The sequence below is a fragment of the Muscardinus avellanarius genome (genome assembly GCF_963383645.1).
Source record: "Muscardinus avellanarius genome assembly, chromosome: 12".
NCBI classification, from domain to species: domain Eukaryota; kingdom Metazoa; phylum Chordata; class Mammalia; order Rodentia; family Gliridae; genus Muscardinus; species Muscardinus avellanarius.
Genome location: NC_137798.1, coordinates 80,483,321 through 80,501,810, shown reverse-complemented (window position 1 = coordinate 80,501,810; position 18,490 = coordinate 80,483,321). Strand labels below are relative to the sequence as shown.

The following is an 18,490-nucleotide window of genomic DNA, read 5'->3' as shown; positions in this document are numbered from 1 at the left end:
AGAGGGAAAACCTGGTGTCCTTGGCTCAAAAGCAGGACTACCTGTCCTCAGCGCTTCCTTGATGCTGAGTCCACAGGTAGAGGCTCCAAGGGCCAGCACCAGCCAGCATTGCCATGGACACAGGCCACTGTTTACCGAGGGGCGACCTGGCGGAGGGAGGAGCAGACCCTTGCTGCACCCGGCCCCCATCAGCCGGCGGAACCAAGAGAACAGCAGCAGACGCACAAAACAGGCAGGGACACCACTCACCTCGCAGACTTCATGAGGATGGGATGAGAAGGCAGGTGCAGGCCTCAGTGCTCTCTAAACCAGGGCGACTGCAGTCCCCGCCCCACAGCTGAGAACATTAAGTGCCCCGCACCTGCTGCCTGGGGAGGCTCTGTGAGCAGGGGCCCTTCCCATGACTAGAGTGAATGGGGCGACCACGGACACGCAGCTAACAGGGCTCCGCAGGGTCCTCGCTCTGTTTTAACTATGCAAGAAGCTAATGAAGAGCACTCACCGCCACGCCCAGCCGCAGAGCATGTGTGTGTGTTAAAAACCAACGTGCAGCCGGGGCTCAGAGTGCACACCTGAAATCCCACTGACTCGGGAAGCTCAGGCAGGAGGATTTTAAGTTGGAGGCCAGCCTAAGCAACTTAGTGAGACCTTGTCACAAAATAAAATAATAAAAGGAGCCGGGCATGGTGGCACACACGTGTAATCCCAGCATTTGGGAGGCTGGGACCGGAGAATCACGGTTGGAGGCCAGCCTCAGCTACTTAGTGAGGTCCTCTGTAACTTAGTGAGACCGTGTTTCAAAATAAAGAATAAAAAATAGGGCAGGGGGTGTAGCTTGGAGGTCGAATGCCCCTGGGTTCCATCCCCAGACCCGCAAAATAAATAAATAAATAAAATTAAATTATAAAAGGGCTGGGGATGTAGCTCAGTGGTAGAGCGCTCCTGAGTTCAGTCCCCTATAGCTGCTGTGCCAAAGACCCATGAGGGATTCCAACTCTGACATCCCCCTCCAAGACCAAGCAGGACACTTGTCCCACCTCCAGACACAGCCGGCCTGATTCCATGGGCCTCCTCCAAGGGCCTCCGGATGCTTTCCCCCCTGGCCTCGCCCCCTTGTCCTCCACAGCCCCTCGTTGCTCTGGACAAGCCATCCCTGAGAGTGGGCATCTCCTCTGCCATTTTCTTACTCTGTGGGTGGTTTGGAGCAAGCAGAGAGCTGCCTGTCCTCTCAGGAGCTCCCTGGTAGTCCTGCAGGAAGAATTCTGAAGAGGTCTGCATCAGGGGGAGCAGGGACCCTCAGAGGCAGGCTGGAGAAGGAGGTGTCCCGGTTCACGGAAGGCCCCCAGCTGAATGACGGCCCTGTGGAAGGGCCGGCGAGCGCAGTGGAGTCCCGGTTCACGGAAGGCCCACAGCTGAATGACGGCCCTGTGGAAGGGCCCGCGAGCGCAGTGGAGGGAGAAAATGCACAGAATACTGTGCGCCGTTTGGAGAGGGAAGGTCCTGCAAGATGTGCTGGTAGGAGGAAGGAGCAGGGCCACAGAAACGAAGACAAGTTTAGGGCCTCTGTTTGTCTGGGCTTATATATGTCACTGCACCACAAGCTCTGGAAGATCGGTGGGGGGGGGGAGAAGGGAAGGAAGGAAGGAAGGAAGGAGGGAGGGAGGGAGGGAGGGAAAGGGAGGGAGGGAGAGAGAAAGGGAGGGAGGGAAGGGGAGGGAGAGGGAGAGGGAGGAAGGGAGGGAAGGAGGGAGAGAGTCTGTTTCCTTCTCCAGTTGAGCTGGAGAATGGAGAAAGCTCCTCTTTTTGCCTGTGCTTAGCTAAGCACCCTCTCCCCATCGCACAGCCTCAGTCTGCACGTGGCCTCTGTCAGCCTTTGTGCTCGGTCCCTAAGACTGCCAGAGCCCCTGGGGAGGGGTCCCCACGGCCCTCAGAGATCCCGCCAGAACAAGCTTGGCCCCTCATGAAGTCTTGGGAGCCCCCCTCCCCTCTGCCCTCTGCTGTGCTGCAGAGGTGCCCTTGGCCCTTGGCCCCTGCCCAGGCAAAGCCTCTTCTCCCACCTCCAGAAGTGATGCCCAAGCTGATGGGCCACACAGGCTATTCTGGCACATCCTCGCCTCCTGGCAGGCCCAGTGTATCCAGACATGCCATGTTCTCTGCCTATTGGCCACCCTCAGAGGCCCCCCGAACATGACATCAAAGAGGGTGGAACTGCTTTCTCCTGCTGCTGAGACAAATTCTTTTGTCAAATGCCTGTGGTGAGGACTTCAGTTTCTCCTTGTCAGGTCTCCTGTTACACGAAACTCCATCTTGGCACTTGTGCACACAGGAGCAGACCACCCCGGCCATGTCTCTCTCTCTCTCCAGGGCTGGCCAACCTCTATCACAGCCACAGCCAGCCAAGCCCAGGGCTCGGGAGGCACATGGCTTTGGAGAAAAGGCCACCCATGCCTTTTCTCCAAAGAAAAGGGCTGTGCCCGCTCAGCCCCGCCTGCCCAGGGGGTTTGTCCCTTTCTAGCAGGACCACCCTCAGCCCCTGTTCAGGGCCCCCGGGAAGCAGACCCCGAGGCAGAGTGGGAGTGTGAGAGGATTACTGCAGGTCGAGTCCATGAAGAATGGAAGCAGGTGCAGTAGGAGGAGCCTTCAGGTGCCACCAAGGTGTGACACTGCAGCAGAGGGGGCGGAAGGCGGCAGGGAACAGGCTTGGGCTGCAGTGCGCTCCGAGGAGGTCCTGGCTGGCCCAGCGGGGAGCTCCAGTATAGAGGATGCCACCCCAGAGCCCAGCACTGGCCAGGAGTGGCAAGCCCTTGTGTCATGCCTGGTAACTGCTAAGTGCCACCTGGGAAGGATGTGGTGCCACCTGGATGCCATGCAGACCCTCAAGTTCCCATGGCTGGCATCAGTCAGCTAGCCACACCGCTTGAGCAGGGTCCCTCTTAAAGGCCAGCTGAGTGGTCCCCCACCCCATCTGACCGCCCTCCTCCTGAGCCCAGCGAGGAGCCTTGCTGGCTGATGGGTGGGCATGTCCTCCAGCCCCTGAGGCTACTCCATTTCCATGATGGCTCAGTCACCAGACTGAGGCCCTGGCACTGTTACAGAAGGAAGAGCGCAACTCTTCTCGCTTCCTACGACAGAGCCCATGAGCTCCAGGGCAGACTTTATTTAGACAGTGCAATGAAGGGCAACACAGAGGGTCCAGTTACTGGCTCTGGAAACGTCCCAGGCCTCCGCTTAACTCTTGTCAGAGCTGCGCCCTACACGGGGTCAGGTGTGCCTATCAGAGGACAGCCGTGGTAGGTGAGCTGGACCTCCTCCAGAGCGCACGATCTTGTTGTCCGTCAGGCCAGGGTCCTGGTCACTGACGAAGGGCACTTACCTGGAAGTGTGTACCCATGTACCAGGCTCAGGAACATGACCGGGGGTGCAGGGGAGGCAGAATCCTCAGGGCCTGGAATCTTCCTGGGCAAAATGAGGAGGTCAGGCGGGGTGTCAGGTCACGTGCCCGCAGTGGCCAGGCAGTAGTGCAGGGGCTGGCAGTGGCTGATGAAGTGCCACCACAAGAAGCCCAGGTCACCACTGCCATAGGACCGCAGCCCCAGGGGACCCGCAGCTTCCTGTTTTCTAAGACCCGCTGGAAACATGAACCCTCTCCACTGTCAGTGCTGGTAACTGAACAATTAGAGTAAGTCATAGAGAGTCTATTAAAAAGCGTGTAAGTCACGTGTCCGGGGGTCAAAGCCAGCCCGCAGGCCTCCGGTGGGTGACTTCAGCATAGATGACCCCCACCCAGGCTCTGTCGGCGCCTGCCCCGTGCCCTGCCATCACGGACAGCAAGTGGCCATCGCCTGCCCATTCCGTGGGACCAGAACTAGTCTTCACCGGGTGCTGACTTTGTGGCCAGCCAGGTACTAGCTCACTTAATCCTCACAAGAGGCCTGTGAAGCAGGAATGATTTTCAGCCCCTCTGGCTAGATGAGAAAACGGAGATGCGTGGAGGTTTGGGGCCACGCCAAGGCTGTCCTGCTGCGACGTGAAGGAACAGTGCAGCTGGCAGGTCTGTGCTTTGGCTATCGGGTTCTCCGGCCCTGCTTCCTCCAGGGTGATCTCCAACTCCAGAGGTGCACTCGAGCCCAAGCAGCCCGAATAGCATGTGCAGGGGAGAGGAGGATCTGGGATTGCACGTAAGGGGAGGTCTCAAGAGTCCTTTGCCACCTTTCCATCCAGTGATGGGGTACCTTGGCCCCTTCCTACCGCCCATCGCTGGCAGGACATGTGGCTGCTGGGTTGAGTCAACTTTTGCAGGACTCTGGTCTTCTCCAGCCTCCCCATAGCCAGATGTTTTCTTGCAGAAAGCATGCAGAGGGGCCTCTGTCCCTCCCCCTCAAGGAGGGCTGCGTGCTGCAGCTGTAGCAGCTGTGGCTGGGCGGGCTGGCCAGCCAACGGTCCATGAGAGCCAAGAGCCCCGGCAGCCCGGGAATTGTGGGCTAATGCTCAGCCCTGGCATGGTCCCCTCTCTCGCTGACCCCTCCAGTCCAGGTCACTGTGACAGATGCTGGGAACATATGCCGTGAATTAATTCATCCGGCACAGCCGCAGAGGGACAGCCTCGTCCTCTGCCTGCTCCCGCTACTCGGGATTTCTGGTTTCTACTTCGCCAGAAGAGAAATCACATTTTCCCCACCTCCCTTGCTCTGAGCACCCTCTCCCCTGGGCTCTCTTGCTTATCCTCAGACTCCTCCAGACTCCCCCACCTTCCACATCCAAACAGGGCCCAAGGGCTGAGAAGGAACCAAGGGTCCCCCAGCTTTTTATCACCAGGTAGATTATGTCCCCATTTTTCTGGAACTGATGAACCTTTACTTCCTCTTCTGAAGGGAAGTTCGTCTCTCTCTTTTAGAGGCCTGAATCTCTCCACCCTTCCAGTCTTCCCATACATCTAACTCAAACGCCTCCTGCTGCCATGGCTTTTCCAGATAGAAAACAGGCAGCTGAACTTTGGGAGCAAGTGGGTGCTGTTACTTCTCATTTTCATTATTTCTTCTAAGAGGGGTTTGGCAGCTTTTTCTGGAAAGAGATAGAGAGAGTATATACTTTAGGCTTTCGGGCCAGATGGTCTTTGTTACAACCGAGTTCTGCCCATTAAACACAAAAACAGCCAGCAGCCACGTGTAAACAAGTGAGCGCGGCTGTGTTCCTACAAAACTTCATAAGAGGCAGGCTGGGTTTGACCATGGGCTGCAGTCAGCTGACTCCTGCTCTCAGTACATCAGCCCCACCTCTGGTATTTTTGGTGTGCACACAGCTCCATCTGTCTTCCTTCACATCTGCACTTTGAAGCAGAGCCTGCGGGCCCCTCTATTTGTGCAGAAAGCTTCTACTCTACCATCTTGTGAATATCTTGAAGACGGGACCGTACCTTATTTGACTCTGAACTCTGAAACATGTGTAGAGTTGCTAGAAATGCAAACAACACCCTGTCTTAGACCTAAAGAGCTTATAAACATTGTGGAGACAGTGTTCTCTAAACAGATAAATTCCACAACGGGAGGAAGAAAAGGAGAGAAGAGTCAGGAGAATGTGTGCCTACCAACCCAAGAGTGACCTTTGGAAACCTAAGGAAGAAGACAGAAAAAAAAAATTAAGAACATAATTAATCCTGATACCTGAAAGTACTGAAAACCAAACAAAACATAAATAAAATCCATGTCCTGGAAAACAGTTTGGTGGTTTCTTTTAAAGAGTGACCCAGACAGACTTCTGGGAAGATGGCGACCGAGAAAAGCGGGGCTTAAGAGCCCTGCTAACAACCAATCTCCATTACCATAAAATCAGCGCCTTTCATAACCAGAAAACACCATCACCAGAGAAACAAAAAAATCACCAGGCTCCAGAGAGAAAGCGGACTGAGAACAGAGCTCAGAGCCACAGAGGAGATACAACGGCCTCACGCCCGAGGATGCAGCAGCAGCACCATACTGCTGGCGGCAGCGGCGAACTCACCGGACGGCTACAGCAAGCCGAGGTGAGCCGCTGCGGAACAGCCAGGCAGGATTATTCGGCGCAGGGAGCATCTAAAGCTCCCAGTGGCTGAGCTCAGCACACGCTGCAGGGACTCAGAGTGGAACTCAAAACCAAGAAAAAATATGCCAGCCTCATGGCCGAGCTCATGGCAGCGGTGCCATATTGCCAGCGGCGGCAGCAGCAGTGAATTCACCGAGTCCAGTCCAGATACATCTGTGTACTCAAGAACAGTGAGTCAAATTGCGGGCCACAGAGGAGAAATCCCAGTACTGTACCCCCAGGGACTTGACCCAGTGGGGGAGTGGTGGTGGCAGAGATATCATACCATAGGAGAACGTGCAACCTGGCACCCCCCCCCATAGTTTTAAAGCAGCCTCTATTGACTCCCTGGGTCGGAGACTCTGTGATACAACCCAGTAAAGGAGTAGTGGGGTCTGAGATACCACAGACTTGAGATCCAGAGCACCTTAATTGAAGTCATAGTGACCCAAGGGAAGAACCCAGAGAAGGCACAAACTTCCTAAATCATGGGAAAGAGGAATAACACAGGAGCAATGAATGCCCACAACCCCACAACATCAGAACCCGATAAAACAGAAAATCAGAGATTTCTAGAAGATCAAATCAGGAAAATAACTGTAGAAATAATAGAGGTGCTTCGAAAAGAATTCAGAGAGAGCCAAAAAGAGATAAAGGTTGCAATTAATGAAGTAAAGGCCTCAATTCAAAGCACAAACAACCGATTAGACCACATGGAGAACAGAATCTCGCTCTTAGAAGATGATCATTCCAAAAATGAACACATAGTTTCTAATCTAGAAAAAAATTTCCGACAGCAGGGATCTGACATTGAAGAAATATGGGCCCATTTTAAGAGAGCTAACCTAAGAATAATTGGAATAGAGGAGGGAAAAGAAAGTGAAACCAAAGGGATCAACAATCTCTTCAAGGAAGTAATAACAGAAAATTTTCCAAACATAGAGCAAGAGGTTGATACACAGATCCAGGAAACTTATAGAACTCCCTTTAGACAGGATCGGAGAAGAGGATCCCCACGCCACATAATTGTCAAAATGACCAATGTGGAAGCCAAGCAGAGAATCTTAAAGGCAACAAAAACAAAGGGCCAAGTGACATTCAGAGGCAAACCAATTAGAATCACTCCAGACTTCCCAAACCAAGTCATGAGAGCCAGAAGGGCTTGCAGTAACATATTCCAAACTCTGAAAGAAAACAACTTCCAGCCAAAAATTTCCTACCCAGCAAAACTTTCTATCAAATTAGATGGAGAAATAAGAAGCTTCCATGACAAACAGAAACTGAAGGAATTTATGTCTTCAAAACCAGTGCTGGAGAAAATACTCAAAGAGATTAACTACAAAGAAGAAATAGGTAACACACACCAGAACCAGAGAAACAAGATTTTCCATCCAACAGACAACTAAGATTAGTTATCTGTGGAGATTCATTACTTATGTTAGTCTTTTACCTATCTCTAAATTGTATTGTTTGCTTTTATTGTTGTTAATTTTTAGGATTTCTAGTTGGAATATTACATATACCTTCAGATATAGCATTTAGAAATATTTTATCCCATTCAATCAGTAACTTTTAACTGTTTACATTGTCTTTGGATATACAATATTTTTTTTATTTCTTAGGGAGTTTGTTTACTCTTCTGTTGCCTGTGCCATTGAAATCATATCCAAGAAACCACTCCCAATTTCAATGTTGTGAGGTTTTATGACCCAGATTTTCTTCTAAAAGTTTATAGTCTTAAGATTTATATTTAGGTCTTTTATCTATTTTGAGTTAATATTTGTATATGGGATTAGGTAAGTGTCCAATTTTATTCTTTTTCATGTAATTATTATTTTTCAACAATATTGAGTTAAAAGATTATTATTTCCCCCAACAAATGTTCGTGGAAACCTTGTCAAAAATCACTTGACAATAGATGGAAGAATTTAGCTCTAGGCTTGTATTTAACTCCAATGGTTTATATATCTGCCTTTAGAACAGTACTACACTGTTTCAATTATTGTAGCTTTATATGGTTTGAAATCAGAAAATATATATCTTCTAGCTTTGTTCTTTTTCAAGATCGTTTTGGGTACCTAGAGTCCATATTCCATATTAGGATAGATTTTTTTCTGAAAAATAAATATATAAATATATGATAGTTTCACCTAAAAAAAAGAGAAAAAATATTCTCTGGTAAGAAAGAAAGTAAAAAGAAATATTGAAATGTTATCTTTAAGTTATCAAAAGCTTGGTATCAGACAAATGAAACTGTTATGTGAGATTATCATCTTTAATTTTGGATAAATTGCTATAATACTAGATGTCAACCACTAAGCCAAGCATGGGAAGGAGGGATGGGGAGGGAATGGGGTGGGGATCGGGTGGGGGCTGACTGGGTGATGTGTGCATGTATGTCTACAAAAGTTTGTATCCCACTATGATGTATGAATACAGTGCACCAATAAAAAATAAAAAAATAAAATTAAAAAAAAAAAGAGTGACCCAGCAATTTTGCTCCCAGGAATTGACCAAAGAGAAGTGTGAGCTTCTGGCCACATAAACACAGGCACAGGAGGATTACAGCAGTGTTACTCATAGAATGGCCCCAACCTGGAGGCCACCTAAGTGTCCACCACCTGATGAGTGGCCAGACCAAAGGTGATGGAATACCATTCAGCAATAAAAGAAACCACCGATCAATGTTCCAATGTCGGACAAACCTTGAAAACTTGCCGAATAAGAGAGCCACCAGACTGAAAGACTGCATATAGCACTGCTGTTCTCCCTCTGAGCTCTACCCTCCAGTTCTCTTTAGTTCTCATTTTGAAACAGGGTCTTGCTAAGTTGCTGAGACTGGCCGTGAATCCGTGGTCCTCTTGTTTCAGCCTCCCAAGTGCTGGAATTACAGGAGTGCGCCACCGAGCCCAGCTAAAGACTACATATAATGCTAGTCCTTTTATAGGAAATAGCCAGAAATGACACATTTGTGGAGGCAGAGAGAGCAGCCCCGTGTTTGCCTGGGGCTGGGATGGGAACAGGGACTAACTGAAAATGGGCACAAGGGAGCGTTGTAGGCAACGAAACATCCCATAGCAGCATTACAGTGATGGCATGCAACCCCCTAAATTTACAAAAATCACTGGATTGTGCACTTCCAATTATACGTTTGCAATTTTATGATGTGCACATTATATCTCGATGATGCTATTACAGACAAGAAAACAAAACCTGGTACAAACCACTGCTCTGTCCAGGGCTGAGAGATGCTGTGCAGGGTGGGATGGAGGCGGTGTCCTACTGCAAAACGCAGGCGCTGTCTCTACAGGACAGCCAATGTGACTTTTCCTAGACGCCCGTTCAATCCCGTTCAATTTCATCATCCAATAACAGTGCTTCCACTGGGCACCAGAATCCTAAGAGAATAGCCCAAGTATTACTTCAGTTTCCAGATGAGAAAACTGGATCAGAAAAGGAAAGCTACTTACCTATAGGCTCACAGTCATTTAGTGGCAGAGCTGGGACTGGAACTCTGTCCTGCCTGATTCTAGAGCCCATGCTCTTGGCCAAGTTATCTGCTATTATGCCTCCTACCTGGCCTCTGCCCACCAACTCTTTGGCTCCAGAAGAGAAAAGCGTCATTCCCTGGGCTTGCAAAGCAAAGATGCTAAGCTTCCCAATCTCACTGCAGCCAACACCGACTTGCACGTGGCTCTCCAGCACCAGGGTGCCCACAGCCCCGACCACAGGGCAGAGCAGACCTTGACTCACATAAGCAGCACATTTTGGTCAAGCAACACTGAACAGGCAGCAGCATCAGTTTCTCTCTGGAGCACGGAGTTGCAAAAGCCCATCTGGGGCTCAGTAAAGATGATGGCAAAGGCTGTCCAGTGGGGCTGCACATTCCCAAGGAGCATTCCATGAGGCCCGCATGATGCCGCTCTGTGTGCCCAGCACACTGGGCACACCCGGCCTGGTGGGGGCTGGCTGCTGTCTCCTGACCTCTGGGGTGCGGCAGACAGCGCTCACTGTGCCTGCTCCCTCTCAACGTAGGAGGCCGTGCAGTGGTTGGGGCAAGTTTTCCCAGGGCTGCCCGGCAATGCCCACGCTACAGGAGGGATGGGACGCCACAATACACTCATTACATCTGTAATAAGCCCAGACTTGGACGAAGGGAAGCAGGGCATGTCCTTCCTTTCCCAGACACTTTGGCCCGCATTCCTCAGCTGGCTGGGCCCAAGCCTGCTTCTTGACTTTCCCAAGTACTGTTCTTATTCCTTGCAACCTGCTGCCTGGACACCAGTCTTAACCCCTCCTTCACCTCCTTCAGGACTTTGCACATCTTGTCCTCTTGGGGAGGTCTCTCCTCACCTGGGCCCTGAAGGCTGCCCTCCCACCCAGCGCTGCCGTCCCTGCACCTGCTTTATCTTTCTCCCCAGCATCTGTTTTTCTCATGGGATCTCCATGGACAGACTGTGTGTTTTACTTTGTCCCCCCAGCCCCGGAATGTAAGCTCTGGAGAAGGAGTTCTGCCAGTCTGGTTCTGCATCTGCAGAGCCTAGAACAGAGCCTGCAGGTGGCAATAATCTCTCACGAAGGAAGGCGCTTCCTCATCAGGTGCGTGAACAGCATCTCCGCAGAAACCAGCATTGCCTGATGCACCCGGGGGATTTGTCAGAGCCCAGAGGGACTAAAGGAGCCAACGCAGAGGTGGTGGAAAGGAGCCAGCCAGCATGCCATGCCAAGGAGGCCACAGGAGGACCCATGTCGTGCCCCTCCGTGCCTCCGCAGAGCCCCACGGAGCGGGTGGCCATGCATGCTCATCTGGTTTACCTTGTGCCCTTAGGAAATCTTCTGGGGGTCTCTCTGAAGTCTAAGGTATGTGACACTGGTGGTTGTCACACAAGAGAGGGGTCCTAGAAGAAGGATAAAATCGAGTGGATATAAACTAGACATGGTGGCGTACGTCTGTAATCCCACTACTTGGGAGGCTGAGACAGGAGATTCCCAGGTTCTAGGCCAGCCTCGGCAACTTGGCACAATTCCCAGCAATTTAACAAGACCTATTGTTTCAAATAAAAAGGGCGGAGGTAGAGCTCAGAGGTTGAATGCCCCGAGTTAAATCCCCAGCATCAAAACCACAAAACAAAACAGAAAAAGAATCAGGTGGGTGGATGTAGATTCTGGAACATCTCACTCCCCAGGCCCTCTGAAAATGAGTGCTGAAGCACAGTCAGGGCACAGGACAGGTGGCCGCTCAGGACAGGTGGCCATCACTGGGTCACACAAGGCCTGAGCCTTGTCCAGCCTGGCTCGTCCAGGCCCCCCTCAAGCCCAGCCACGTGGACAGCCTTCCCACCCGGAAGTGCAGGCCCGGGCACTCCAGAGCCGAGGACGGATGGCTGTTCTTGGGCTGTGGAGGTGGCAGGTGTTCCTGGAGAACTCTGGGTCCTGCCTCTTCTGAGCTCTGTCGCTTTCCTAAGTTGAAGGCTGCAGAGGGGACAAAGGCACAGGCGTGGCCATGTTGTAGTCAGGCAACCAGGTTTTGAATTCCAGGTGTGCCGCTCAGTATCGGAGACTCTTGGTCCATCTGTTTACCTGTCTGAGCCTCAGTTTCCCCATCTGTCAAATGGGATGAACACAGTATGTGGTTCACTGGGTGGCTGTGAGGCTCAGGTGAGGTGATTCCTAGGTGCTGAGTCCAGTGCCTGGCAGGTGGGGAGAAATGAAAAAAAGTCAGGGTTTGTTGCAGCTGCTGTTCTAAGGCAGGGAAGGAGTCAATCCCTAGATAGCACTCAGGCTGGCTGAAGACCTCCAAGGTTATGGCAGTCCTGAGGCAGTGGGGCTTGTCAGTAATTAAGAGACCAGCAATACAGCCTTCTCCTTTGGCTTCAGAATGATGCAGGCCCAAGAGAAACCAGCCTGGATGGAAACTTCTCAGTGGCCATGGGAATTCTTCCAAAGAGGGCCTGTCTGGGCTGAAAGTGTGTCTCTGGAAAAGGAGGAGGCAGGACCCCAAAGCCACTAAATCCCAGAGTTTATAATTAACGGGCAAGCATTTGCGCGGCCTGCTCCGGAGCTGTGGCCGCCAGGGAAGGGCGCGTAGTCACACAAAAATAACCCCCCAGCGGGTTTGATGTGTGGAGCCTCTTTGTTTTTCTGAATTTTAATGAAGGGCTTTCCAGGCTGGATGAGAGGAGCACTCCAGGCTCCCCCTGGCCCAGAAGCGGCCTCAGTCTGCTGCGGACAGCCTGTGTGGGCCTGAGCCATGACAGCAGCCAGGAGAGGCCCAGGTCCTCAGATGAGAGGTCTTGGGGAGAAAGGGAGAAAAACAAAACAAAAACAAGGGCGGCTCTGTTTAAGGGAGGGGCTGGGCTCTGCTGGATCCCACCGTGGAAGAGGTGGAGCTGAGGGGGAGCCGGGCGGAAGACAGCTGCTCACCTGGCAATGGGGATGGGTTGCCTAGGAGGGTGTCTCCTCAGCACTGGTCACACAAGGTCAGGACCCTAGGCTAGCCTCGCCCAGTGAGAAGACCTGTGGCAGAAGGGAGATGAGGGCCTTTGGAGCCCAGGGTGCAGGGGGAAGGCAGGGGTGGGTGGTGGTGAGTGCTGTCCCAACAGCCACCACTCCCGATAATGAGAAACTTCCCCATCCACCGCTTGCTCCTCAGCCCAGCTGCCTGGGCACTGTGGTGTCAGCAGCAGCCCTGACGGCATCAGAGGCCGGTCAGAAGGAGCAGCCTGCCCGGTATCCTGCAGGCAGTGGTCTGCAGTGCCTCCAGGTCCCACATCCCAGGGAGAAGCGCCAACCACTAAAGGGCTGCCTGCTCCCCCCAACGCTGGCTATCCCAGCTCTCCTCTTCCCTTCGGACTGTGGAAACACTGCCCTCCCTCTGAGGGGGCTGGAAAGAAATGAAAGAAGTGCCCAGAGAATAAAGCCGTTTATTGCGTTTGAATGATCCAATGTGGTCTACTGAAAATAAATATTTTTATTACAAAATATTTCATATAAAAATTCGAAGCAGCTCGCAAGCTTCCGTGGTTTGGGGCCTGGTGCATTTTCCCAGGGCGTCGCAGGCACGGGGTTCAGGTGAGCCGGGGCGGGCCCACGGGGTCCTCCTTCTCTGCCTGCAGCAGGTCCCACTCACTGAGCAGCTCCGAGGACACCTCCGTGTACAGGTGGTCCCAGTCCCAGCCCACGTCCTCCTGCCAGGAGGGGTCGTGGCGGGTGAGACACGGGCAGGCCTCAGTGACAGCCAGCCTCCGCCCGCACCAGGGCCCCTTACTGTACCTCTCGCACTTCGTGCTCTGGTGCCAGCACTTTGGTGAGGAGCTTCAGGTCGATCTCGCCATCCTGTGAAGCACAAATGGCCAGGCTGGGCCCCTCGAGGGAGGGCTGTCGGGCAACTACCTCGTGCACAGTGAAGAGGAGGGGTTTGAGCAGGACTCTCCAGACTGAGACCCACAGACACGCCTTCATCGAAGGGTAAAACTGTGTGTGGACCGCATGGCCACTGAGAGGGGGGGAAAGGTGAAACTGCCCTCCATGTGGGGCCTGCACGGGGAGAAGGGCACACTGGGATGATGGCCCATACCCACTGATACGGAGGACAGTGGGTGCCATCAGGGGCGGAGTGCGCTGTCCTCCATGGGGAAAATGGCACTGGACAGGCACGCTGCAAGGTACCTCGGCATAAGGCCCTCCACAGCGTGTGCCTGCTCTGGGCCGTGGAGAAGGTGCTGGACAGCTTTGAAGGGATTGCATCTCGCTATGGTGTTGCCTGGAGCCCCCCTCCCCACCCCAGGCAGAAGCCGGTCCACTCACCAGGGTCTGAAAGGCTGAGTACTTCATGAGGTCATTGTCCAGGTCGCGGTAGGTCATCACCCGGTTTACCTGGATGCTGAAGGACAGAGAATGCGGGAGGAGCCACAGGCAGGGCAGGCCCAACCATGCTGCTGGGCGCTGGCCCCAGATCCCTGTAAGCAGATGGGGATACCGAGGCAGACACAATGTACTAACAAATGGGAACCCCAAGAGGGGCCCATCCCGAAGAGAGCTGGAGCCACACGGGGAGCAGCAAGGGCCCACTGTGGGTGCTCTTGGTACCTTCTCTGCTTCTTTACCGACGGCACACCTAACTTTACCTACCTGGGAGGGGATGCCACCTGCAAGACAAAGTCTTCCTCCTGGACTTCTTCCAGGTCCGGAATGACAGGAATATCTGCAAGGAGAGGTTGGAGGCATGACTGTCCATGGCATGGGCAGGCATCTTTTCTTTTAACTTGTATTCTTTTTTTTTTTTTTTTTTTTTGGTGGTACTGGGGTTCCTGGAAGCCCTTCTACCTCTGGGCCACACTCCCAGACCTATTTTTTATTTTTGGAAACAGGGTCTCTTAAGCCAGTGCGGCTGGCTTCGAACCTGCGCGATCCTCCTGTCTCCGCCTCCCAAGCGCGGGGATTACAAGCGTGCACCACCACGCCCGGCTAACTTGTATTCTTAATGGTACGTTATAACCATACACAGCAGTGGGATTCATTGTTGGGTGTCTGTACCTGCACATAACACAATCTGGTCAGTTTCATCCCACAGGCCGGATCTTGCCTATTTCTCCACTGATTACCTATTCACCCTCCACTCGCCAGCTGTGGGCTGGCTGCCACATGGACACAGCCTCTGGCCTCCAGGGGCTTCTGGGGCAGGGCTATGGGACCTAACTGGGTTGGGCTTTGGCGCTTTCTGAAACCCAGGCCTTAAGCCCAAACTGTGCTGAAGGAGAATGCCGGGGTGGGGCTCATACGTCCTTATTTTCCCCTTAGGCTGGCTTTATTTTGGTATTGGGGGTTGAACTCAGAGGCATTTTATCTCTGATCTACACACCCCAGCCTCATTCATTCACTCATTTATTCATTTCATTTATTTGTACTGAGGATGGATTCCAGGGGCATTCTACCTCTAAGCTACACCTCTAGCCCTATTTTATCTTTTCATTTGAAAACAGGGTCTCACTAAGTTGTGGAAGGCCTCACTAGGTTGCCGAGCCTGGCTTCGAACCTGAGATCCTCCTGTCTTAGCCTCCTAAGTACTGGGTTTACAGGCTTGTACCACCATGCCTGGCTCCCTGTCATTCCATTTCCCTCCCTATCTCCCTCCCTCCCTTCCTTCCTTCCTTCCTTCCTTCCTTCCTTCCTTCTTTCCTTCCTCCCTCCCTCCCTCCCTCCCTTCCTTCCTTCCTTCCTTCCTTTTCCTCTTTCTTTCTTTCTATATTGGGGATTGAACCTAGGGGGGGCATTCTATCTCTGAGCTATATCCCCAGCCCAATTTTATTCTCTATTTTGAAATAGGGTCTCATTGAGTTGCGGAGGGCCTCACTAAGTAGCTGAGGCTGGCCGAGAACCATGATCCTCCTGTCTCAGCCTCCCAAGTACTGGAGTTACAAGTGTGCGCCACCACGCCCGGCTCCTCTGATTTCTTGAGTGCATGCACCAAGTTGGGAGTCTTGGAGTGATCTCCAAAAAGGATGTAAAGAAATGAGAAGAGATGCCCAGACAGCATTTGGGGACCGGCTTCTATTAGAGCAAAGAGGAAGAAGACCTGATGAATGAGCCTGGCACAGGCAGAGACAGGAGGAATGCCTGCTGTCACAAAGTGGATGTGATTATGAGTGCCACTCATGGCCAGAACCTGCAACATGCGCTAGCTCTAGAAATCGACAGTCACGTTCCTGGTAGTGTTGAGCCTGCGTCTAAAGGACATTGTTCACACAATGACATAACCTGGCTCCCCAACACTGTTTTGGGGATCAAGGTCTCCATTTACCAGTCTTTTTTTTTTTTTTTTTTTTTTTTTTTTTTTTTTATTTTTTATTTTTTTTTTAATTTTATTTTATTGGTGCACTGTATTCATACATCATAGTGGGATACAAACTTTTGTAGACATACATGCACACATCGCCCAGTCAGCCCCCACCCGATCCCCACCCCATTCTCTCCCTATCCCTCCTTCCCATGCTTGGCTTAGTGGTTGACATCTAGTATTATAGCAATTTATCCAAAATTAAAAATGGTAATCTCACATAACAGTTTCATTTGTCTGATACCAAGCGTTTGATGATTTAAAGATAGCATTTCAATATTTCTTTTTGCTTTCTTTCTTACTAGAGCATATTTTTTTCTGTTTTTTTAGGTGAAACTATCATATATTTATATATTTATTTTTCAGAAAAAAAATCTATCCTAATATGGAATATGAATTCTAGATACCCAAAACGATCTTGAAAAAGAACAAAGCTAGCAGATATATATTTTCTGATTTCAAACCATATAAAGCTACAATAATTGAAACAGTGTAGTACTGTTCTAAAGGCAGATATATAGACCATTGGAGTTAAATACAAGCCTAGAGCTAAATTCTTCCCTATATTGTCAAGTTATTTTGGACAAGGTTTCCACGAACATTTGGTGGTGGAAATAATAATCTTTTAACTAAATATTGTTGAAAAATAATAATTACATGGAAAAGAATAAAATTGGACCTTTACCTAATCCCATATACAAGTATTAACTCAAAATAGATAAAAGACCTAAATATAAATCTTAAGACTATAAACTTTTAGGAGAAAATCTGGGTCATAAAACCTCACAACATTGAAATTGGCAGTGATTTCTTGGATATGATTTCAATGGCACAGGCAACAGAAGAATATACAAACTCCCTAAAAAATAAAAGAAAATATTGTATATCCAAAGACAATGTAAACAGAGTTAAAAGTTACTAATAGAATTGGATAAAATATTTCCAAATGCTATATCTGAAGGTATATTAATATTCCAACTAGAAATCCTAAAAATTAACAACAATAAAGGCAAACAATACAACTTAGAGATAGGTAAAAGACTAACATAAATAATGAATCTCCACAGATAACCAATCTTAGTTGTCTGTTGGATGGAAACTCTTGTTTCTCTGGTTCTGGTGAGTGTTACCTATTTCTTCTTTGTAGTTAATCTCTTTGAGTATTTTCTCTAGCGCTGGTTTTGAAGACATAAATTCCTTCAGTTTCTGTTTGTCATGGAAGCTTCTTATTTCTCCATCTAATTTGATAGAAAGTTTTGCTGGATAGGAAATTTTTGGCTGGAAGTTGTTTTCTTTCAGAGTTTGGAATATGTTACTCCAAGCCCTTCTGGCTCTCATGACTTGGTTTGGGAAGTCTGGAGTGATTCTAATTGGTTTGCCTCTGAATGTCAGTTGGCCCTTTGTTTTTGTTGCCTTTAAGATTCTCTGCTTGGCTTCCACATTGGTCATTTTGACAATTATATGGCGTGGGGATCCTCTTCTCGGATCCTGTCTAAAGGGAGTTCTATAAGTTTCCTGGATCTGTGTATCAACCTGTTGCTCTATATTTGGAAAATTTTCTGCTATTACTTCCTTGAAGAGATTGTTGATCCCTTTGGTATCACTTTCTTTTCCCTCCTCTATTCCAATTATTCTTAGGTTAGCTCTCTTAAGATGGGCCCATATTTCTTCAATGTCAGATTCCTGCTGTTGGATATTTTTTTCTAGATTAGAAACTATGCATTCATTTTTGGATTGCTCATCTTCTAAGAGCGAGATTCTGTTCCCCATGTGGTCTAATCGGTTGTTTGTGCTTTGAATTGAGGCCTTTACTTCATTAATTGCATCCTTTATCTCTTTTTGGCTCTCTCTGAGTTCTTTTCGAAGCACCTCTATTATTTCTACAGTTATTTTCCTGATTTGATCTTCTAGAAATCTCTGATTTTCTGTTTTATCAGGTTCTGATGTTGTGGGGTTGTGCACATTCATTACTCCAGTGTTATTCCTCTTTCCCATGATTTCGGAGGTTTGTGCCTTCTCTGGGTTCTTCCCTTGGGTCACTATGGCTTCACTTAAGGTGCTCTGGATCTCGAGTCTGTATTATCTCAGACCCCACTACTCCTTTACTGGGTTGTATCACAGAGTCTCCGACCCAGGGAGTCGATAGAGGCTGCTTTAAACTATGGGGGGTGCCAGGTTGCACGTTCTCCTATGGTGTGATATCTCTGCCACCGCCACTCCCTCACTGGGTCAAGTCCCAGGAGGCCCAATACTGCGATTTCTCCTTTGTGGCCCGCAATTTGACTCACTGTTCTTGAGTACGCAGATGTAGCTGTACTGGACTCGGTGAATTCACTGCTGCTGCCGCCACCGGTGGCAATATGGCGCCTCTGCCACGCCCTTGGCCATGAGGCTGGCGTGTTTTTTCTTTTCTGGTTTTGATTTCCACTCTGAATCCCTGCAGCGTGTGCTGAGCTCAGCCACTGGGAGCTTTAAATGCTGTCTGCGCCGAAAGATCCCGCCTGGCTGTTCCGCAGCGGCTCTCCTGGCTTGCTGTAGCCGTCCGTTGAGTTCGCCGCTGCCGCCGGCAGTATGGCGCTGCTGCCGCGTCCTCGGGCG

General features: G+C 50.3%; 1 protein-coding gene across 1 annotated transcript in view; it reads right to left on the bottom strand.

Annotated features, from left to right (window-relative positions):
* Positions 1-13,124: 13,124 nt before the first annotated feature.
* IFT43 (intraflagellar transport 43) overlaps positions 13,125-18,490 on the bottom strand; it is a gene marked incomplete at both ends in the record, with an annotated part of 87,659 nt that continues 82,293 nt past the window's right edge. The window contains 4 exons of the mRNA XM_080707836.1: positions 13,125-13,244; positions 13,330-13,392; positions 13,864-13,939; positions 14,188-14,260. Coding sequence (XP_080563962.1) covers positions 13,125-13,244; positions 13,330-13,392; positions 13,864-13,939; positions 14,188-14,260 — 332 coding nt within the window. The remainder of the gene's footprint in view (positions 13,245-13,329; positions 13,393-13,863; positions 13,940-14,187; positions 14,261-18,490) is intronic.